Genomic DNA, 23,456 nt, shown 5'->3' with positions numbered 1-23,456 from the left:
ATAGTCTATGAGCCCCGAAAACGTTGATTTGATCAACTGTAAAGGCACATGTTTTAATGGCAAAATATTTATTGACTGTTTCTTTTTTTCTTATTTTCTTCTTCTTTTTTTTTTTGCAAACCAACATTTGTCACACATTTGTGCTATAGGCCTGCATGGTCCAAGCCATTGGTTCCCAACCTGGGGTCTGGGCCCCACTAGATGGTCACCTCAGTTGAGCTGTGAGGCTCTGTCTGCTCTGAGGTTGTTAAAATTAGATATGCACACATTAAATAAATGAAAACATGTGAAAACATAGGCTACTGGGAAATGTATACAAAGGTATTTTGGTAAGAACAAGGGTGTAGGTATATTCTTATAGTATTTTATCAATCAAAAATACTTTATTTATGTTAATTAAAAGAAATGTATGTTATAATTTACAAAAAAAGACAATTTAAACTAGGTAATGTCAATCTAAAATATAAATACTAAAACTAGTCTAGCATCCCAGGGCTTGAAGCCATTTATTCAAAAATAACAAAAAAAAAAGCTAAATCGATAAAGAATCAAGGCTTATTATTAAACAATATTTATCCAACTATTCTATCCAACCTAGGGTTGCAAATAAATTAAACAACGCTCAATCATTCTGTCGGAACGAAACACTCAACAAAACGTGAAACAACTACGGAAGACTTTAACCGCGGACCCGTTTGTCCCTCTTTTATTATCTTCCGCTCCAGGCAAGATGAGCTGACAGATGTTATGAAATGGGAATAAGGCCACACAGCTCAGCACGTTTCTTACTGTGATGCCGGTGGACTTTATTCTACATTATGTTTTTGGACGGAAGTAGTTTTTAGTTTAGTTTAATAAATATGCACCCACAGATTTTATGTAGCGGCCCAGCAGCGGCCGTTGCTGCCCGGAGAGTGCGGAACATTCTGGGCGCCGTCCTGGGGAGAGACGGCTGGATGTGGAGAACACATGAGGTCAAACTACTCAACACATCTTCAGGTAAACTAAACATACATCACCTTATGATTCTTATAGTTACTCCTAATCTCTGAAAACAACAACAACAACAAAACGTAACATTTGTGTAGTTGACTGATAAGTTATTAGCCAGCTCGACTTAATGACAGCGGTTGCTAGGTTACAGCTGCTGCAGATTATTACAGCATGATTATTAGTTACTCACCAGCTAATTCGACCCAACTAGATGATAAGAGTCTGAATAATTTACAATTAACCGTGTTTAGGTCACTTTCTAGGAATATTGAAGAAACTAGGTGAAAGGTTAAAGTCATCCAGGTAATCCTCAGTGAACACGGGAGACCTTTGACAGTGAAGGACAAACAATTTGGTATTTTCTGTTAAACAATTGAAACTAAGAGGATGTCCAAAACAGTAGGATTTAACTATCTTAACTTTAGGTGGAAAAAAAAGTAATCCCAGTTTGAACCATTGGAGGAGTGAGTTAAAACTCTTAAATTAGTTAAGCTTGCAATGCTTAGTTAAATCCTGGTTGTATATATTCACATTCATTCTTATTTTTGATATTTTTTAGTACTTATTTACTTTGTATTTAATATTGTATTGTGTTTAGATTGCTAACATTGTGTTTTTTACTCACATTGTGTGTAATTAAAAAGTAATTCTATTCTATTCTAAATTAAAGACAAGAATTATTAGTTGGACATCATTTGAATTTACCCCGTCTTTCAGTTATTTCATCCATGTATTTATAGTGTGACAAACTAACAACATATGTTGCACAACAGACGGTTTTATCACGTTTCCCACTTTTCACGTCTTTGTTGCAGCGAGAAGTTTCACCACTTCATTCCCCCCCCCCCCCCCCCCCCCTTATATTTATAATATTGTCATGTTTCATATATTAAACAAAAATTCAATGTTTAATTGTGTCACTAAAATGTGACTTAGGTGGCCAACTTTGTTTGCTTAAGAAACGGTCACAGCTTAACAAAACAAGATATGCCTGCAGGTCGTTTTGACAGGAGACATTTTGACTTTTGAAGAAGCCGGACATGCAAATGAAGCTTCTTTGCTCGCCTGTCAGTGTGGCAGGGTTATTAACATTTCTTTTTTTTTTTTTTCTTTGACTGCTCCTTCTGAGATCTAAGTTTGACAACTAGAACGTGGAAAAACTAAACCAGTAAGACTTAACGACAGAAATCGAGCATTTATCATACAACCTCTCTGACCATTCTTAAAAGTCAACATTCAAAAAACTTTATTGTCTTTCACATAGTGACAGAAAATGACCTTTGGTTAAAGGCTCAAGTGACATAAAATTGTTCACACACTTTAGACTCACATACAATCATACCAAAAGTTTCATAATAAAAGCATGTTATAAAATAAGTGTTTATTAACTTGGGAATTGTTTTATAAAGGTGATATTTATTGATTTAACAAAACAGACAGCAGCTGGACTCTATTTTTTACTCTCACAGCCACCTTCACCTGTGCTATGAACAGGAGCTAATGTATTCCCTGCTTGTAACACTTGTAATGGTTGTGTTGGCCATGTGGTGCTACAGAGTGTGAGTTTAACCCTGTGAGGCCAAAACCATCAACTTATCTGGATTGACAACAATAACAGTCAGTCCTTGACACAAAGCTTCATCCCCATTAAACACTACCCACATGACCTGTTTCATTATTATTATTATCATTACTAACATTGTATTATTGTATCATTATTATTATTGTTTAGCATCAATATATATACTGTACATTTTTATTATATATATTTTATTATATTAGTATATGTTATATTACATTTCATTATATTACACTATATTGTTCATATTGCACTATAGTATATTACATTATACTACATTATATTATATAACTGCACTCTGCATTACTGTGGTACAACACTGCCTCTCTTCTCTGCTGTTTACATTACTTGCTGCTATTTATCATACCAAGTCACTTTAATCATCACTTGTCACTTTATCTTGCCATTCCCTGCACATACTGTCTCAATTCCCTGCATAATTAACGTCATCATTCATTTTGTACTTGTATATACCCCCTATTTTTATTTATCTTATCTAATCTATTCTGTTTAATTTGTATTTGGTATGACCTTACTTGAATTTCCCCTCTGGGGATCAACAAAGTACTACTATCCTATCCTATCCTATCTTTAATCTTCATAGAACCTTCCAAAAAAAAAAAAGAAAAAGAAATGAGGTAATACATGCATGGGACTCTCTGATTCAAAGATATTTCATAAAAACATAGAAAACAACTCTGCAGAGATGCCCCTGAGCAAGTTACAGAACCCCAAACTGCGCTCCCTGGTTAGCGGTGTGTAGCATCCCCACTCTGACATTTCTCCATGAATGCATGTCCACAGGTCCTGTTTGTGCATGTGTGTGATTCAGGCCTATGTGTGTGTGTGTGTGTGTGTGAGAAGCATGTCTCTCAGTATTTCGCTCAGGGATTAATAAAGTATGTAAATAAAAAGATACAATTCATATGCCTATTTCTGTCTTTTCATTTTGGCAAAATCTTTCCAGAGGTGATTCTTTGACACCTGTATTTTTAATATTGTTACTGTGTCGAATGTCTCCAATATCTAAAGCCAATAAAAGTTAGATAACCAGCTGCCTGCTTTGAGGATAACACTTCTTATCTTTAGAGACCTTTTCATGTGTCCTGATTGTTGCAGGTGACACAGTGAAGATCGGAGAAATCTCTTACAAGCTCAAGACACCCAAGAACCCAGAGCTTGTTCCTGTCAAACACAGTATGTATGTTTTCTATGAATGTGAAAATGTTTGTACAAAATATATTTCACCAGGACGTAAGAGGAAGTACATCAGAAAGTTACTGGAACTGAATTGTTTATTGGTTTCCTAGTTTCAGACTCCCTGCCGCAGACAGTAGCCCAGCACCTGAGATGGATTATGCAGAAGGATCTTTTGGGACAGGATGTGTTCCTCATTGGTCCACCAGGACCCCTGAGACGATCCATAGCCATGCAGTACCTCGTAAGTTCACACACAGATGATAGTGAAAGGATGGCATGTAAAAAAACCTGTTCAGAAGTATTCCTAAGTCTGTGATAGACTCAACTACACGTTTTGTCAGCTTTAACTAGTTAATCGAGACAAACCAACAGACTTGAATTTATCCTTCAGTATGTTTGACATCCCCTGCTCTAGAGGGAACTTTTCCATGAGTATCTGGAGCACTGCTTTTTAAATCCAAGTGTCTCCCTTGTTGTCGAGCAGGAGTTGACCAAACGGGAGGTAGAATATGTGGCTCTGTCCCGGGACACCACCGAGACCGACCTGAAACAGAGGAGAGAGATCCGCTCAGGGACGGCCTTCTACATTGACCAGGTAACTCGACACACATGTGATGCTCATAGCTTTTCTTTGGATTCACTATTTTTGTAATAGGCAGGGTTAGATATGAACCCAAGTTGATGTGAAACAGGTTTCAAATAGGACAGAGTAACACTGGAATGCTTAATGATCCCATCTCCTCCTTGTGATGACCTTCATGTTGTGTAAGGACACACTCTCTGGCTTCTCACTGGGGTTGGTGAATGAATCACCTCAGTGCAGAGTCAGGTGTGTTTGTGGCTGATTGGCCTTGATTAAAGCCAGGTGTGGGGAGCTTATATATACTCCTGGAATCCAGTGCTCTGCTGACTCATTATCTCACCTTCAGAGGTAGTGAGAGGTTCTCCCTGTGGTGTCTCTTGTTGTCTGTGTGTTCATAAACGCAAACAAATAACTTTCTGTGTATTTGTGTCTATTGCTAAAATAACTTGGGGTGCTGGGTAGTTGATATACCCCAGCCTTTTGTGTAGAGTTTTAAGGCCTCCCTGGCAGCTTTTACTTTTACTTTTACTGTGAATTGTTTCTGGGTCTCCCGGACTATTTAGTTTCGAGTCAGTGGTTTAGTTAATAATTTTCGGTGCATTAGTTAAAAGGGTGTTTTGGCTCTATACTATTTCATCCCCCCCCCCTCCAAATCTAGCGCTTGCCATTTTTGTGGTTATCCTTCTTGGATAACTTTAAGACACCCATGGGTCTGCACCTTTGTCCCACTTTCCCGTTTTTCTGACGATGTTGTCTGTCTGTGAAACCTGAAGAGCAGCTTTGCAGGATATGCAGCTTAACTTATCTGATTCTGGCATCAGTTGAATCCCTCATTTCAGCCTCTGGCTGATAGGGATAGTCTCCTGCTGTGAGAAGTGATCTAGATATTTTCAAGAGTGCAGATGTGAAAACGTCTACAGAGACAAATAACCATTTCCAACTCAAACGAGATCTCCAGGTGATATTTTGTATTGTGTCTTTCGGGAAGTTGGAACAAAACAAAAACGAAGTGTTCCTTAACTTCTCTACTCTGAATGTCTGAAGACCTTTAAATACACTTTAACAGAACCTCGTTCACACCCTCCCTTCTGTTCCTCTCTATGCCAGCGTTTAATCGATTGAGCCTCATGCAAACATACTCCCCCACACTATTGCATTTGTAAGTTAAGTAACCATGGAGACCAGCAGTTCCTCATTACCCAGGCAGGTTTCTCTCTGGAGAACTTTCTGTTCTTCATTCATCTCCATTCCTTTCTCACTGGTACAGAAAAACAATTATGGAAATAACTAAAAAAAAAATAAACCCCACATAAGCTCGATCATTAAACCCTGTCAGTAAGCTTCGAGGAGCCAGCACCTCGAACTGCCTGCTAATTAACATTTACTCAGTCATGTCGTTATCCACAGCTAATTAGCACATGGCTTCATCCATGGTTAAAAAAAAAATAATACATAGATTGCATAACCGTTTAAAAATAAACTCCATGGCAACAGGGTGAAGATTTTTTCAGGTTTTTATTCTCAGCACAATTATCCTTCAAACTCACAAATCTTTTCTACATTAAAGAGGAACTCGCAGATAATCATTCAGAAGTTAATGCACTGAAAAAGCACTCCTGCTTTTTTTTTCTGTGGCTTGGAGGATTTATCTCTCAGTAAGCTCATCGTTAGCATCGGGGCCGCCGTCCTCCTGATGCTTCATGTTTGTTCATCTCTTGCAGATTTTTGTAATGAGGGTGTTCAACAGCTGCTAAAGGTCACAAGATAAAATGCTACAGCAAATAATGTGAGCAAAACAGTGAGTAAATGAAACAATGGCAGTCTTGGAAGCTGTCTCTGAATTATGACTTGTTTCCTGTCTATCGTCCCATGATGATGAAACAGCAACGTAACTGCTCAGGGGAGAAAACCATTTCAACTCCCCGAGGCTAAACCGTTTCACCACTTTCACCATCACGATGAGCACAGGTGTTATTGTCTCGCTAAAAGCAGAAAATTAAAGGGCAGGGTTGGTAATTTTCTCCAGATCCACTTTTTAAGATTTTGGTTGAAATTGTCTTTAGGTCCTGACAGAAAGACGGAGACGGAGCACTGAGGGAATGCTACTTTTAAAATCATGCTAGTTTTCTAAAATGACCAACCCTGTCTTTAATATATGATGTGTGTTTGTCGTAGAGTGGACTTTAAAGACGCTTGAGTCACATTTATGATGTTTAATTAATACATCTTTTATTGATGGCACCAATAGGTTTAAGGGACTTTTTTATTTCTGGTCATTCTCAAATGTCATAGCCATCTCATGAAATGTGGGCAGCAGGAAGTGTGCCTGTGTGCGGTTGGCATGTGCGGCAGTAGGAGTTGGTGTTTTGGATAATAACTTGTTCTTAATTTCAGTGTGTATTAATACGTTCCCGTGGGTGCCATTAGTGTGTATTAGTACACTTTACACTCATTATCTAACACTGATTTTGTGTTGAGGGTTTGGAGATGTGTGGGTGTAAATTAGCGAGCTTTTCTTTTTGAGAATAGTTTGGTATCGTAGGAGGTGTGTGTGTGTGTGTGTGTGTGTGTGTGTGTGTGTGTGTGTGTGTGTGTGTGTGTGTGTGTGTGTGTGTGTGTGTGTGTGTGTGTGTGTGTGTGTGTGTGTGTGTGTGTGTGTGTGTGTGTGTGTGTGTGTGTGTGTGTGTGTGTGTGTGTGTGTGTGTGTGTGTGTGTGTGTGTGTGTGTGTGTGTGTTTGTGTGCTAACTAGAACATCCAAGTATTCCTCAGGGCCATGTGCTGATTTGCAGCCTATATTCAGACCCAACGTGTCGGTCCCTGTGCTGACTCTTTCCTCCCCTCCCCTCTTTCAGTCCCAGCATCACCCCACCCGACAAATTCCAAGGAAAGATGGAGTCACATGGAATTGATTGCATTCTTGTTCTGTCTGTGACATCTTAACAGTCACCTCTCTCCAGTTATCTGGCTCTTATGTAATGTAGAGTAACTGTAACTCACCCTGCAAGTAAGACTCAGTTATAGTGATACAAAGCTTGTAACCTCCATGTGAAACCTATAGGTAGTCAGCGAGGTAGCCTCTGCAGCAAGTTCAACTATATATTTTTAATATTTGGATTGAACCAGCTTTTGATTCTAGTGTTCAGAACACCCAGCTCCCATCCCAATGCTGATCCCTGTGGGAGATCGGCTCATAGGGCAGTACCAGGTCGCGCTCCAGGGGTCAAGTAATTGGTCAAATCAGGTGTTACTTGAGAGGTCAGAGTGCCTGAAAGCCGTGTTTACATCATGTAAACATGGACGGGACGGGCTTGGTATAAAAGCTGTCAATAGTCAAGGACTTGAGAAAAAAAGAAGAACATACTCACTGATTGTTTGGATGCCAAGTGTTTTTAGATCACGGTCATTCTGTGTCAATTTATGTGCAATGTGAAACCAAAGCGTGCTAACATTAGCACGCTAACACAACAATGCAGGCCACAGACTATTGCAGCTCGAGCACAGGGCGGTTTTTATGCATCACTTGAAATCTCTCCCCACTCACGTCATGCCCCCTTATCTTCTCAGTACTCTTGTTTGTTTGTTTGTTCCAGCCTTACCGCTTCATATTTGCTAAAAGCTTCTGAGTATCTGTTGGATGTTCTTTCTTTGGATCAGTTAGTGTCAGTCAGAAAACAAGGTCCGTCTGTGCTTGCCCCGTCTCTCTCGCCATCCTGCGTCACTTACATTTCTAACAATTATCTGATTACAGCGTTGGTGCCGAAAATGGATCCAGAGTTTAAATATAGAGCATCTGTTCCTCACTATAGTTTTATGGCTCTGCTTCCCACACAGCCTGCCTCGTATTTACATGTTAACCTAATTATATGGCCACTTGCTCTGTGGTGCGACCAGACAGCTAAAGTTTCCTGCCTCTTGACGTCAGATGTGCTTTTTGAGCCCTGCCGAAATGTGCGTCTTGTACAAACACACACACACACACACATGCTTTTTAAATGGAACCAAAAGCAGCTCCGTTTTTTCCCCTCACATTTGGTGGTAGAAAATAGGCCTTCTTAAAACAGCTGAGACGGTTTTGAAGTTTGGTTTTGGAAAGTTTGGCGGACGATCCGACCACAATACGGTGAGGACATCCTCGGGAAAGGCTTCACTGAAGGCTCCTTTTCTCACTTTAACATGGGACGTTAAGAACTGCTGCACATGAGATTGCTCTTTCTTTAAATGCTTTTAGCACTATTAACCGTTACACAGGGTCTGAGGTCGACCAGGTTGACCGAGCAGCAGGTTTTGACCACAGGTTGAAGTGATTGCATTTAAAAATGAGCGACTCCATGTCACCAACATCCCTCTTCTTCAGTTCTAATTCGAGCAGAATATTGATGGAATTCACTGAATGGTCTCATCTTATTATTTGTGTTTGTCCTCAGTGTGCTGTACGGGCAGCAACGCAAGGTCGAGTCCTGGTCCTGGAGGGTTTAGAGAAGGCAGAGAGAAACGTCCTGCCCGTCCTCAACAACCTGCTGGAGAACAGAGAGATGCAGCTGGAGGACGGGCGCTTCCTGATGTCGTCAGAAAGATATGACAAACTGCTGCAGGTCAGAGCAGCACATGCACTCACATAAAAGTCAAACAGCCATGAGGATTCACAGGGTCTATAAAGCAGATCTGGTATTTTAAAAACGGGTTATTGTCCTTATTTGGGGGCTTTAGTGACTAATGCATCAGCCATCATACAGCTTCTATTAGCAAACATCTATCAAAGAACAAACACTAAAACTAATAGCCTCAGGTGTCTATGTTATTAACCATGACCACATCACCCCTGTCCTTCATAATTATTATTACTAAAATAGGAATCCTTGCACTTACAGACTTTTCTGTACAAGAGTCATGCAGTAAAGAAAGAAGAAGCTGATACATCTCTTCAAGCAACAACACTCCACTGACAAAAACAGGATTTTTACTTGCCTACAGATGAATTTGTTTGCACCTTTTTTTAATAATTTTAGAGACATAATATGTAACATGTTTTTGAAAAAAAACAAACACTGTTTGAGTTGTGTTGCAATCCAGTCCTCTGATTTGGTTTTGAATCATCATGATGATGAAGAAACTCAGCTGAAGGTGATTAACTTCTCTCCTGTAAATCTGCACGCTTTTTGTTGTTTACATGGGAACATTAATGTGGACGTACACACATACGCACACACACTTCATTAGTCAAACACGGGGAGCAGTTAAGGTCAAGATGTACGACAGTCATCCACACAAACTATAATAAGTCCAAGAAAACAATGTAAAACGCTGCGTCAGTGTTTCAGAGTCTAAAAATCCTTTATACTCTTTTTTTATAAATAAACTTCCCCTCCAAGAACATTTTTAAAACTCCACACGTCTGCAGACACTTTTTTTAAAAGTCAAATACCTGGTTACTCTCTCACTGACAGCAGGCTCAGAATAAGTTAGATGATATGAAAAGAGTCCATTTGTCTACTTGTTCTTTACTGCCACTCTGTCGTCTGAGTGAGCGAGACGTAAAACCTCCAAAAGACGTCAGCGTACAATGTCACTTTCTTCTCAAACACTGTTTTCATTTTTAACGTCTTCTTCTCCACTTTTTCCTCTCCTCCTCTCGATGAGTGTTCTTCCTGTTTCAAAATGTTCTCATTGTTGTCTAAGAAAAGCCAGGACCAACATCACAACCGTCCTGTTTCCATGTTTTAGGCCGTAACTGATTCAGAAATTCGCTTGAAAAACTCGGGAATTTTTGTGACGCATAACCCATAAAACCAATCAGCCTCCCTCCCCCTTAAGGCCTAAAACCTCGACCTCTACAGCACGAGTGCCTGTCAGATAAGTACATGAAAAGGAAATAGACAAAAAATGAACCAAAAAATATCCCAACTAACTAAATGATAGAACTTAAGCAAAAGAGTATGGGCCCGACATCGGACTGTATACAAACAGAGTCAGTACGTAAGTTATATGTGTCACAATGGAATGCTAACTTGCAGGTTCTGTCTCAAAAAGCGTTCAAAAAAATTGTTTTATTTGATATGCATGATGCTAATTCATTTTTCCAACTCTTTTAGACTGTCATGACCGGCTCAAAGGCTCTGGCAAGAGACGCCAAAATAACACTTATTTATGCCGATTTGTTTACAAAAACGTAAATTAGATTAAGAAAGAGATGAGGTTTGGATGTCAGTAGTGTAGGTTAGTGGGTGTGTGAAAAGGGTATCATGCATGTGTTGGATGGAAAAGAAATATGAAGTAACCAGAGAAGGTGCATGCAGAGAGTCTCACTGAGCAGACTGAGGTAGCAGCTTTTATAGTGACTGTGAGCGTCAGGCCCAGGTGCTCTCAGTCAGGCTGATTGGGAAGCTCCGCCTTCCAAGTACATGAACCTGCAACACCAATGAGAAGGCCCAACCCAACAGGCCAGAGGGCCGCCACAAGACGTAGGTGGTTTCTCTTCCTTCCAGTGCAGGGCTATACACGGCCAATCCTTATATATTAATATATATATATTTTTTTGGCATTTCTACAAGATGTATCGCCGCTGGTGTTGCAGTGGTTAGTGCGCGCGGCTATGGTCCTCCAAGCGGGCGGCCCAGGTTCGGGTCCCCACTGTGGCTCCTTTCTCGCATGTCGCATGTTTCTCTGCCCTATCCCTCCATTTAAAATTAAAAATTAAAAAAGGCCCAAAAAAGCCCAAAAATATATCTTTAATAAAAAAACAAAACCTGTACCTGTGTGTCTTATTTCTAAAATATAGAGAATCGTCATCTCATGTTTAAGAGTAGCTCTAGTGCTGGTGCCATAAATACTGTGTGACATTCAGGGTCTAACTGTGTAACTGAATTCTCTTGCATACATATTGCATACCGTATGTGTCCAGTTATAGATACAGGATATTGTCCGAGTGTTGAATACCTGAATGCATTGCAGGATCACACCAAAGAGGAGCTGGACAGCTGGAAGATCGTCCGTGTGAGCGAGGACTTTCGGGTCATCGCTCTCGGTCTTCCTGTCCCCAAATACAAGGGCAACCCGTTGGATCCTCCTCTCCGCTCACGCTTCCAGGCCAGAGACATCTATTACCTTCCATTCAAGGTCAGACCAGAAATAACTCCCATTATCTAACACGGAAAAATGTCCTGCAACCAAAAGATCACGCTGTTAGTAGAGAAAAAGACTCAGGGAAAACTGGAGATGATCTAACTCAGATTTTCATGAACCGGAAAAATCTGATCTGATGTGGAGAGAATGGAGCAGATTTCCAGACCATGTTCACAAGATCATTAAGACATAACTGGATCTTTATATTGTAGCTTGTGAGTTATGAAATGTTAAATAAAAATAGAACAACAAGCCAAAGATTAAAGATGCACATAGCTGCCCCTTTTTCTCTCAATAAAGAGATTCAACTATTCATATTTTACAGATTCATTGTAATGTAACTATTGTTAGTAGCAAGAGGCCTCTCGAAAAGATCTGCTTGCTTTGCCCTACAGTACGGAAGCCCTAAGAGGACAAGCGTCAATACATTTTGTTATAATGAATGAATTTCAGTTCATGTATCTCATTATCTCAGATAAAAACTCTGTTTTTTATCTGGTTTTCTCCAGATCTCAAGGAAGTAACTCTTTATCCCAGGATTAGGAGATGAATAAATTGATATCTTGAGAAAATTGAGAGAGATGAATCCTTAACACAGAGAAATGGAGTAAGGTTAAATGTAAGGAAACATGTCCTCGTAGGGCTTCCGTACTTCAGGTCTCATCATGTTGGTCTTTTCTTTTCAGGACATGTTGGAGCTGTTGTACTCAGCAGGACCAAACATCGCTGCAGAAAGGTACATTCAAGTTATCATGAAGTCCATCTTATTTGTCCGGTCGGTACTCTACAGCAGTGATTCGACGTTTTAATAATCTGTTCTGTGATCCAGGGTGTCCCAGCTGCTGTCTCTTGCCACTACTCTGTGCTCCCTGGAATCCTCCAGCCTCGGCCTGCCTGACTTCCCGGTGGACAACCTGATTCCTGCCCTCCACGTGCTGGTAAGAATAGAGGAAAGTCCAGGTTTAAAATAAATTAAAAAGACTGAATGCTCCGTTAATTCTACAATCAAATGCATCCCTTTTCTGTGTTGTTGCAGAACTCCTTCCCCATGCTGTCCTCCCAGCAGCTCGTCAACAGACTTTACCCATACAGCAGCATCCTGGGCAAGGAGGGACGCACGGCTGTGGAGGGAGTGCTCAGCGTAAGTCAAGAGGTCATTTCTTTATTTGTGCATACTTGACATAGTGTGAGCATAAGGTGAGATGTTTATTTTGGCCTACAGTCATTCAGTGCTTCTCTTTCTCAGAGGTTTGAGCTCTTGGATGGTCATCGTCAGGCAGCAGCCAGCGCCATCTTGAGCGTATCCAAGACAACGGATGTAGAGGGCCATGCAGATGTGACACTACGTATGTCAGACAAAGACATCACCTTCCAGGTAACACCAGACTAAACTTAAACTGCTGCATGGTGCAGGGGTGATTCATTCTGACTGTGGGTTTGGGCTTTTAGGAAGTAAAGCGCTGCTCCTGCTGCAAGCTGCTGTTAAAGATGACTTATTTAATGGTTTATTAAGTCGTTTTAAATCCTGCATTGTGAGCATTCATGTTGCTGTATCCTTTGCCTCTGTCTTCGTCTTTCCAAAATGTCTATGACTGTGATGAGGACTCAACTGGCAGGGATTTGTTCCAAAGCAAGTGCGTGTGCACACTGGTTTGTTGTGACTCGTTTAAACACACGTGCTTAAAAAAAATTGCAACAAGGGTGATTAAAAGTAAAGAACTCCACAGGATACATCTAGCTTTTTGTTGGGGATTTAAATTGTGTATTAAAGCAGACCATTCAAAACAAAATGGCACTTGTCAAATCCATTTCAAAAGAGAAATGTTGAGGAGAGGGAAGAGTGGACCGAAGGATGCAAAGAGAGCCAAGCTATTTACCTGCAATGTTTTGTTGCTGAACCTCCATCGAGAATTTAAGGTCGAGCACAGACACTCTGAAAACAAATGTATGAATGTAAGTGAAAGAGTGAGCAGATTGAAGTATTCTGAGTGACCGCAGAAGAGATGACTAGAAGGAATAAGAGCAGAGAAGTAAAGCTGCTTAAGAATCCTGTGCGCTGTTCGTACTTTACCAGAGCAGATTATCTGTCTGTTCTACGAGTGGGATGTGAAGCTTCAAACAAATCCTGAACTAGGAAGCACGTTTTATGAAAGAAAAACAAAAAAAGAAAAAAAACAGTGAAAGTGGTAACACATTAGTCAGAGTTTTCCCAGGGCAGGCAAGGCACACACACACAACCAACAGACGCACATTGTATCATTAGCTGGGCCGTCTTATCTTTGACTGATACTGCGAATGCAACTCTGCGGCTGTTTGAAGGAAACAACTTTATCAGTCTTTAATTCTCCTTTCTCACTGACAAACTCTCCGTGTTTATGAATGAGTCACTGTGTGTGGGGTTCAGGAGAACAGAGGGAGCAGTCTTCTAAGAATAGTTCAGCTGCTCATCCAGCCAAACAGATGATGTCACTCCTCTGAAGTTGTGTTATCTTTATGCAGGGATGTATATTTCCTGTGGCCTCTAACGAGCGGTATTCAATGTCTTATGGATTGTTTTTGGACGCTGATAAGTTTACGACTCGCGGTTATTATAACGGGAGAAACAGAATGAAGCTGGTGTTAAACTGTGGTTACTTCCTGTCTTCTTCAAACTTCAGGTCCCAGCGGGCCTCAAGGAGCTGCGTCCGCCCAACAGCAGCCCCACCTTCATCAGCACGCCGAGCCACTCCCAGCTGCTCTCCGAGATGATGCAGTCACACATGGCGAAGGACATCTGTCTGATCGGAGCCAAGGTAGCCAACACGCGGCGCACACGCGGCGCACACAGGACGCACACACGACGCAACTTCACATGTTGAAAGTGATATCTGCTGCTAACGGCGTTTTAATTCTACTTTTTCAGGGCTGTGGCAAGTCAGTGATTGCAAGAGAGTTTGCTGAGATGCTTGGATACAGCATTGAGCCCGTCATGCTCTACCAGGTAAATAAATAATCAAATAATGTGTAAGCACAGACAAAGAGCTCTCATTGGATACGGTCCCTGAAATAGGGAGGTGGGGCAAGCAAATAGCAAACAGTGGAAAGAGAGATTTTTTTCATCAATTGAAACTTTCATTAGAGAAACTTTCTCTTCCTCCACTTTGTCTTTGTGTCGCTGATGAGCCAGAGTTCCCCCCTCAGGGGATAAATAAAAGATCTCGTCCTTGTATTCAGCTCTCCAGCAGTTTCAGGGGAGATGTCTGAATAAGCTGCCAGGAATTTAAGTTGGTACAATGTTGTGGGTCAGAGTGAGAATATGTAGAATCCTGAAAGAGTCACATCTGTCTTCCATTAGTCCTGCCGGTCCAGAAACTGACACTGACTAGAAGAAAAAGCATGTGCGTGCGTGCGTGCGTGCGTGCGTGCGTGGGATTTTGAGGAATGCTGTCATTCGGGTGATGATGGTGCAGGAAACGGGTGTTTTAATGCATCATGCTGCTGCTATTCTTAGCGGTGTGGGGTCGGAGGTTAACATGTGCTGCGGGAATTGCAGAATCCTTTGTCGGAAAATTCTTCTTTTCTTCTCTGAAAATCCCATTTTTGGAAACCCAAGCAACATGTAAGGCTATATTGGATAAAAAATAAATAATTTTTTTTGTGTGTCTATCCTTAAAGGGAAAAAAATAAAACACGACAGCTTAATCATCTCGACATGTATGTCAGAGTAGCAGTTGTCCTAACTTAAGGGTATGAAACATGAGCTGCATTACTCTGCTTAAGTCAAGAATGTAATACGAAGGCGTGGAGGAATACCTGCTTTTCCCCGCCGTATAGACGATTATGCAGATGCACCAAACTGGTCTACATTCACTTCTAACCACAGCCATCTACGATTTGCCATCCACATAGAATTAATCACTTCCTGTCCATTTCCTCTCCAGGACATGACGGCGAGGGACCTTCTGCAGCAGAGGTACACGCTTCCTAACGGAGACACAGCATGGAGACCGTCTCCGCTCGTCACTGCTGCCATCGAGGGAAAGCTGCTGCTTCTGGACGGCATCCACAGGGTCAACCTGGGCACCCTGGCTGTGCTGTCCAGGTACTACAGTTAGAAAAACACTTCGGCATTTTCACCCTTTTTGCATGCTGTTTTTCTCTTAAGAATGATCTGTTTCTATGTGTATTTATGTGGCAAACACACACACACACACACACACACAGAAACACACTTTTTTTTTTTGTAGCTCATTCCAGTTTGTTTTGGTTCCCAGGCTGCTGCATGACAGGGAGTTGGATCTGTACGATGGGACCAGGCTGCTCAGGTGGGACAGATACCAGACGCTAAAGGAACAACTACAGTTCACTGATGAACAACTAAAAGAGAGGTACACACACACACACACACACACACACACACACACACACACACACACACACACACACACACACACACACAGCAAGTGTTATGGGTTATGCAAGTTTTTTCAAGCGAATTTCTGAATCAGTAACGGCGTAAAACACGGAAACAGGACGGTTGTGATGTTGGTCCTGGCTTTTCTTAGACAACAATGAGAACATTTTGAAACAGGAAGAACACTCATTGAGAGGAGAGGAAAAAGTGGAGAGGAAGACGTTAAAAATGAAAACAATGTTTGAGAAGAAAGTGACATTAGGACATGTACGCTGACGTCTTTTGGAGCTTTTATGTCTCGCTCACTCAGACGACAGAGTGGCAGTGAAATTAAAATAACAGTCAGCTGATTTGGCGCTCTGTGGGTATCTACAGAGACAAATGGAGACTTTTCAAATCATCTAACTTATTCTGAGCCTGCTGTCAGTGAGAGAGTAACCAGGTGTTCAGACTGAAATAAGTGTCTGCAGACGTGTGGACTTTTAAAAATGTTCTTGAAGGGGAGGTTCATTTATAAAAAAAGAGTATAAAGGATTTTTAGACTCTGAAACAGCATTTTACATTTTTTTCTTGGACTTATTACAGTTTGTGTGGATGACTGTCGTACATCTTGACCTTAACTGCTCCCCGTGTTTGACTAATGGTGTGTGTGTGTGTGTGTGTGTGTGTGTGTGTGTGTGTGTGTGTGTGTGTGTGTGTGTGTGTGTGTGTGTGTGTGTGTGTGTGTGTGTGTGTGTGTGTGTGTGTGTGTGTGTGTGTGTGTGTGTGTGTGTGTGTGTGTGTGTGTGTGTGTGTGTGTGTGTGTGTGTGTGTGTGTGTGTGTGTGTGTGTGTGTGTGTGTGTGTGTGTGTGTGTGTGTGTGTGTGTGTGTGTGTGTGTGTGTCCACATTAATGTTCCCATGTCTTAAAATCCCACCTAAACAGGCAGGAAGGATGTTTGTGGTGGGGCGTCTGGGCTGAAATAAACCCACTTCCTCTTCCTCCACTCCTGTGGCTCAGACAAGACATGTGTTGTGATGTTAAGTGTGTGTGTGTTGTTGTTCCTAACTGTACAGGTTACAGTCTTCTCTTAATTCAAAGTGAAACATTGAAGAATCCTGGCAGGTGTAGACTTGACTACATAGACGATGGATGAGAAAGAACCAGCAGGTTGCTAGGCAACATATACTGTACATTCATGCATTCACAGTATATGTGAATGTGTGAGTCTGCCCATGTGTTGGCTCCTTTTCTCTTCATTAGTTGTGTGTATCTGTAATTATCCGGTAGGAGGTCTGCAGGGGACATGTCTTAAGTGTGCTCCTGCAGGGATCCTGACCTGTTCCTCAGGATACTTCATTTACATCATGCTGCAGTCAAAGCAGCTTTACCCACTGCAAACCTCTCTGCTACATCTTACACTGAAAAAGAGACACACACACACACACACACACACACACACACACACACACACACACACACACACACACACACTTGCTTTTCTGACCTTAATGTCCATGCCAACATTTGACCAGGTTATTCAAAATGCTTTTTGGAATTGTTAAATGGTAACTAATCCATTCATACGCATTCATATACCGCCACTGAAGCAGCGAGCGTAACTTAGTGCCCAAGGAAACATCAGACATGTGGCTGCAGGAGCTGGGGATCGAACCCAAAACCTTCCAGTTGACAGATGACCGACTCTACAAACTGAGTCACAGCAGTATGCCCCTATAAAGCTCTTTGAAATGACCGGCATCTGAATGCTGCTAACTTTTCTTAAGGAAAGGAATTCAAACATTAAGGATGTTGTTCTCAATTCCCTGACAGATAATGATGTTTCCCATGGCAACAGATGGAAACCACACGCTGCGCATCTGACTGCAGAGCAGCAGTGACACTGTAACCATTTACATTTTTATCACATTTGGATTAGGGATGCACTTTTGTTTCATGTTTTTGATACTTAATTCAAATTTATGAAACTGACTATGTAACAAGGCCAAAAAGGGCTAGGCAGGGAGAGCAAGAGACAAACTCAACCAATAGTGTTTGATATATTTTATTTTATTTTATTTATTTATTAGCACACATATAAGAAAACATCAAAATCAGATTAACAAAAACATAAAAGGTGTGTCAGGAGAGGTCAAGAAGCCAACAGGCTTATACAAGGGACCTCACCTCTTAAGAGACAAATAAATAAACTAAGCAAATCGAATGATGTTTCTGTTGCGTTGGAGAAAGTTGCCAAACTTTTCTGAACTTATAAGGTTAACATACAAGATAAATGAATAAAACTACGAAGTTTGCTGATGATCCCCAATGACTTCACAATTGTTTTCTGAGTAAATTTAATACGTTTTTTCCAATTTAACTTCTCATCCACAAGGATTCCTAAAAATTGAGTTTGTGAAATTTCATTTACATCTATTGAAACTTTAGCATCCTTCTGATAACTACTTCCTTTACCTCTGAATATGATGAAATTGGACTTTTTACTATTTAATGAAAGCTTATTAAGTTTAAACCATTTTGCAGCACTCACCAATTCTTCATTTGTATTATTTATTAGGGTGTGTAAGTCACTGTGAGATAAGATCATGTTGGTATCATCAGCAAACAGAATGGGAGAAGAACGTTTACAAGCTAAAGGGAAGTCATTCATATGAATGAGAAATAATAAAGGTCCTAATACAGATCCTTGTGGTACTCCACATGTTACATTAAGAGTGCTTGAAGCACATCCATTGATTACCACATACTGTTCTCTCTCACTCATATAATTGGTCAACCACTTCAGTGTGTCACCTTGAAGACCATAATGTTGTAATTTAGAAAATAAAATATTGTGATTGACAGAGTCAAATGCTTTAGACAAGTCTAAAAAATGCCAAGTGCGTATTTATTATTGTTTGTAGCTGCCTGTATTTTGTCTATGAGCTGTAAAAGTGCCATATAGGTAGACCTGTCCTTTCTAAATCCATTTGGATTTTCATATAAGATGTTATTTTCTTGTAAATGTGTTACTATTCTTGAGTAAATTAACTTCTCGAGAATGTTTGAGATGTATATAGGACGATAATTTGGGAAATTTCTTTGATCACCAGTTTTAAACAGTGGTATAATTTTTGCTCTTTTAAGCTCTTTCAGGACAACACCAGTGGCCAGAGATCGGCCTAGGGTATGAGTGAGAGGTTCTAATATGTAATCTGATATTTCCTTAATTAAAGAACTATCAATTTCATCATGGCCAGCTGAGGTATTTATTTTTAATGATGTCACTTACTTCCTTTGGCTGTGGGCGCTCAAAATTTGAGATACAGCCATATCTTTTTTCTAAGTAATCTAAAGGGCTGCCTACCGTGTTGTCAATTTCATTTGAGAGAGAAGCACCTATATTTGCAAAAAAGTTATTAAAGCCACAAGAGATTTCATATGGATCATTATTGAGTTTATCACCATTTAGAAACTGAGAACTTGTGCCTAAAGATATTTTCTTCTTTTTATTTAGCAGTTGGTTGATAATATTCCATGTAGATTTGATATTATTTGTTGATTCTTTAAAGTTCTTTGAAAAGTATATTTTCTTAACTGTATGTAAAATATGCAGATACTTACTTTTGTATAGCCATGTTTCAGTTAAAGCTATTATAGAAAATGTTTTGTTATTTTGATTCATAGAGGGTTAAAAAAGAATACAAAAACAGTTACTAAAAAAATTATAAAATATGGGCAGCCTAAGAGCTTGGTTGGTGAACAATGAGCTGATCATAACGTAGATAAGCAATCGGACCCTTTTCTCGTGCCTCCAGAAGTTTAGGCCTCAGCTCCATTCGTTTCCTTCTCACATTGTCTGTAAAGTCTTCATTTACGAAGATCCTGGGGCCTTTCAGCTTTTTTCCGCTTTTCAGAATTTCCTCTTTGTCCTTTAATCGAAGCAACTTAATCACAATGGACCTTGGTCTGTTCGGTTGCTCTTCATATTATATTAGTATATATATATATATATATATATATATATATATATATATATATATATAGTATTACAGTGCATGTTTAAGCTCAATAATAGCTTCTATTTTCTGCATATATGAAATGTCTTCCCGCACTCTCATGCAGTGGCGATGATGATGGTTAGCGCCAGCTTCCGCCCACATTACAGTAAATATGTCCGGCTCCAGAAAGGGAGTCAACGTGGGGTGAAAGAAAGGAACTTCGCTGTCCTCTTCAATCAGAGGATCACACAGCCAGCTGTCAGAAGTCGTGCTCCTGAAGCTGACATGGATTAGTTCAGACACTCACTCGCATATAGACACACACCTGCAGTGCACCTGCACTCAATCACTTCACTACAGCTGGACAGATTTATAAACTGTGTGTGTTTCTCTTTAAGTGTAACTATAAACTGGGCTGTGTGTGTGTTTGTGTGTGTCTCCAGGTCAGTGTTCCCCATCCATCCATCGTTCAGGGTGCTGGCTCTGGCTGAGCCCCCCGTTGTGGGTGCTGGTACGAGCGGCGGCGGCGGCGGCAGCAGAGGTCAGCAGTGGTTGGGTCCTGAGCTGCTCACCATGTTTCTGTATCACACTGTCACCCCGCTCGCCAAAGCGGAGGAGATGGGCCTCATTCAGGGACTGGTGAGACAGACACACTGAAATATTATAAAAACGTCTTTATATGTCGGTGCAGCAACAACTCATTACCTACCTGTTCAAATCAACATTAAATCAACAGTAAACTTCTATTATCCTCTTCTTTCTTTCTTTTTCTCACTTTCAGACTCTAAATGTTCCAACAGAAGCAGCAGAGCAGCTGTTGCATCTCACACACAGCCTCCGCAGTACGAATGACCCCACAGTAAGTGAACATGTGTATGATGTTAGCTGTTTATGTGTATGATCTGAGTTTTTAATCATGCCTTTGTGCGTCTGCAGGCACAGTCTCTGGCCTCGTCTTTGTCCACCAGACAGCTTCTGAGGATCTGTCGTCGTCTCTCTCAGTACCCCGAGGAGAGCATCGCTCACGCTGTCAATAAGGCCTGCCTTTCCAGGTACGCATGAACCTCTTTCACACGTGCACTCCTGATATCTTCAAGACTCACCTGTTCACATATCCCCCTCATGTGTATTTAAGGTTCCTGCCCAGCCTGGCCCGTGCCTCTCTTGAAAAAAACCTCGCCAACAGCTCCATCCAGGACTCTCCAGATCTCAATGAACACACTCGTGACTTCAGCTGTAAGTTGAAGCCAGCTCGCTGTCTCTAAAAACATTTTATAGAGCACACAGGTTTTTTGCTGTCGACACGTCGACACAAACACTTGAAGGAATCTTGGTGTTCATGGGTTACTATTAATTGCAGCTGTCCTTTTCTATCGAAAAGGTATCCTTAAAGGACTTCTTTCCCTGATTTCTGACTCTATTCACTATCCTGTCTCTACAATAAAGGCCCAAAAAGCCCCCCCCCCCCCCCCAAAATAAATAAATAAATAATAATAATATAATAATATATATATATATATATATATATATATATATATATATTTATTTTATTTTTATTTTTATTTTTTTGAATATTGAATTTATTCTATTCTTTTCAAAAATGCTGTGACACTGAAAGTTGTTGTGTCATGTGAAAAACATTGGTAACATTTCGGCACCAAAACATTGCCAATGTTTTTGTGCAATTTAGGCACTTCGCAGGAGTTTACCTGGAATTTCTGATAATGAAAAACGAGAACCCAATCCCAAAACTGGGTGTCTAGGATTTCTGTATTTGTTGCTGTGGTTTTGAAAAAGGTTTTGCTATTGTTTGACTTTTTTAAAGTCTGGTATCATAACAACCCTTGGCCATTAGAGACCATCCCGTCATTTAGTATTTAAATTGAGGGTTAATGATGTGTGGATGCCGTTAAACTGGAGGAGTCGAGTGTTAAAGAGGACTGAATGTCAGACTGTGTTTGTTAAAGAGGATCCATCAGAAACATTGACGTCCTCTCTCGTGTGTCTCCAGGCTCCATAAAGGACGGCTTGCTGACTATTGGTAAAGTTTCTGCTCCCGTCTACAACGCCAAGGAGAAAATGAAAATCCCGGACGTCCTCTTCTATGATAATCCTCAGGTAATTACACACAGATTTACAGCTAAATACACTCAGCAAGACACAAACCACATCTGTAAGTGCACCACACTTTTCTTTTCTTTTCAATAACAATTTTATTGAAATTTTCAAACAATATAACAGTTAGAAGACATGTACAACGACACAACCAAAAGGACTAAAATCAACAGCTACAAAAAACAAACCAAAACAGACAATAAAATTAAAATGAGAAAAGGCATAAAAAATACCCCATTTCCTCATCATGCTCACTTCAAGGTTTTATTAACCTGCCAGAGTCCATTAAATTTAAATCCAGCCTCAGCCTGAATGGGAATGTCCAGTGCCCGTATTCAGTCCAGAGGGCTTCCAATTCAGGTAAGAGAATCCTTTTGACAATAAATCTAGACTCTCCGCGGGGAGGTAGTCCATGAGTGGTTGCCATGTGATCAAGAATAACTGTCCATTGCCCTTCAGCACTGCACTAATCCTCTCGTGTGGAAGTACAGAAAAAATCTCTTTGTACCACATAGTAACAGTGGGAGGTTTGTCCTTGATCCACCTCAAGTAACAGTTTATCCAGCAATTTAAATTTAAGAGAGGGCACTTCATTTACGAGTATTGAGGGAGGGGAGACTCAGCTCCCTTTATAAAGTGACGAATCTGCAAGTACCCAAAAAATGCTCCTTGGGAAGGCCATACTGAAGTTGAAGTTGCTGAAAACACATGAGAATACCATCTTTAAATAAATCTCCAATAATGTTAATGCCTCTGGACTTCCAAAACTCAAAAATTGAGCTGCTATTAGCCGGGGGGAAGTCAGCATTCCCACAAATAGGTGTCAGCATAGAGACCAAATCCTTCCTCCCAGAGAAACTAACTATATCCCTCCAGACCCTCACAGAATTGTAAACTATCAGGTTAGCTTTGACCTCTTTCGTGACATTTTGCCTTTTGCAGTTAATCAGGCCCCACATAGATAAAGGCGAGCAGGCCTAGGAATCGATGCAGAAAGTTGAGTCAAGGTATGAATGAAGACAACCCCAAACTATCATTATAATTACCTCTTGCTAGCAGAGCAAGGAGGCGACCTCATTAATTGCCGGACTCATACAGTCTGTGTCTGGCAAAGTTTCAGCTTTTTTAGTGAGCACCTGATCCAATGCTGCTCAAGCTGCATCGAAATGTTTTCCAAATGGTTTTGTGGGATTGGACTTAAATTCTTCTTCCAAATGTTTGACCTTTTCCTTAAGTTGTAATTGAGTTTTTAGTCTGCCAAACACCTCTGAAGAGGTGTATGACATAATAGATCCCCTTAAGTAGCACTTAGCTGTTTCCCATAAAGTTGAAGGGTTAACATCTGGTGTTCTATTCACTGCCAGAAAAAAATCTAGTTCTTTAGTAATAAAATCTCTAAACTGGGCATTACTCATGAGATGAGAATTTAGGTGCCAATGTCTACAAGATGGATTGTTATTTGGAGGACAAAAGGTGACACTAATGGGGCAGTA

At 40.6% G+C, this 23,456-nt stretch overlaps 1 protein-coding gene across 1 annotated transcript in view; it reads left to right on the top strand.

The window, feature by feature from the left end:
- Window positions 1-708: 708 nt before the first annotated feature.
- The window catches only part of vwa8 (von Willebrand factor A domain containing 8), a 73,574-nt gene continuing 50,826 nt past the window's right edge, over window positions 709-23,456 (top strand). The window contains exons 1-19 of the mRNA XM_065961912.1: window positions 709-999; window positions 3,692-3,769; window positions 3,883-4,013; window positions 4,257-4,367; window positions 8,781-8,948; window positions 11,305-11,469; window positions 12,162-12,211; window positions 12,305-12,413; window positions 12,512-12,616; window positions 12,722-12,850; window positions 14,133-14,267; window positions 14,378-14,455; window positions 15,396-15,556; window positions 15,729-15,842; window positions 20,292-20,487; window positions 20,630-20,707; window positions 20,785-20,900; window positions 20,984-21,084; window positions 21,860-21,966. Of these exons, the coding sequence (XP_065817984.1) occupies window positions 861-999; window positions 3,692-3,769; window positions 3,883-4,013; window positions 4,257-4,367; window positions 8,781-8,948; window positions 11,305-11,469; window positions 12,162-12,211; window positions 12,305-12,413; window positions 12,512-12,616; window positions 12,722-12,850; window positions 14,133-14,267; window positions 14,378-14,455; window positions 15,396-15,556; window positions 15,729-15,842; window positions 20,292-20,487; window positions 20,630-20,707; window positions 20,785-20,900; window positions 20,984-21,084; window positions 21,860-21,966 (2,271 nt within the window). The 5' untranslated portion in view covers window positions 709-860. The remainder of the gene's footprint in view (window positions 1,000-3,691; window positions 3,770-3,882; window positions 4,014-4,256; window positions 4,368-8,780; window positions 8,949-11,304; window positions 11,470-12,161; window positions 12,212-12,304; window positions 12,414-12,511; window positions 12,617-12,721; window positions 12,851-14,132; window positions 14,268-14,377; window positions 14,456-15,395; window positions 15,557-15,728; window positions 15,843-20,291; window positions 20,488-20,629; window positions 20,708-20,784; window positions 20,901-20,983; window positions 21,085-21,859; window positions 21,967-23,456) is intronic.

The sequence above is a fragment of the Labrus bergylta genome, chromosome 13 (assembly GCF_963930695.1).
Source record: "Labrus bergylta chromosome 13, fLabBer1.1, whole genome shotgun sequence".
Lineage (NCBI taxonomy): Eukaryota > Metazoa > Chordata > Actinopteri > Labriformes > Labridae > Labrus > Labrus bergylta.
The sequence above is the reverse complement of the archived record's forward strand: the minus strand, read 5'-3'. Positions and strand labels throughout refer to the sequence as shown.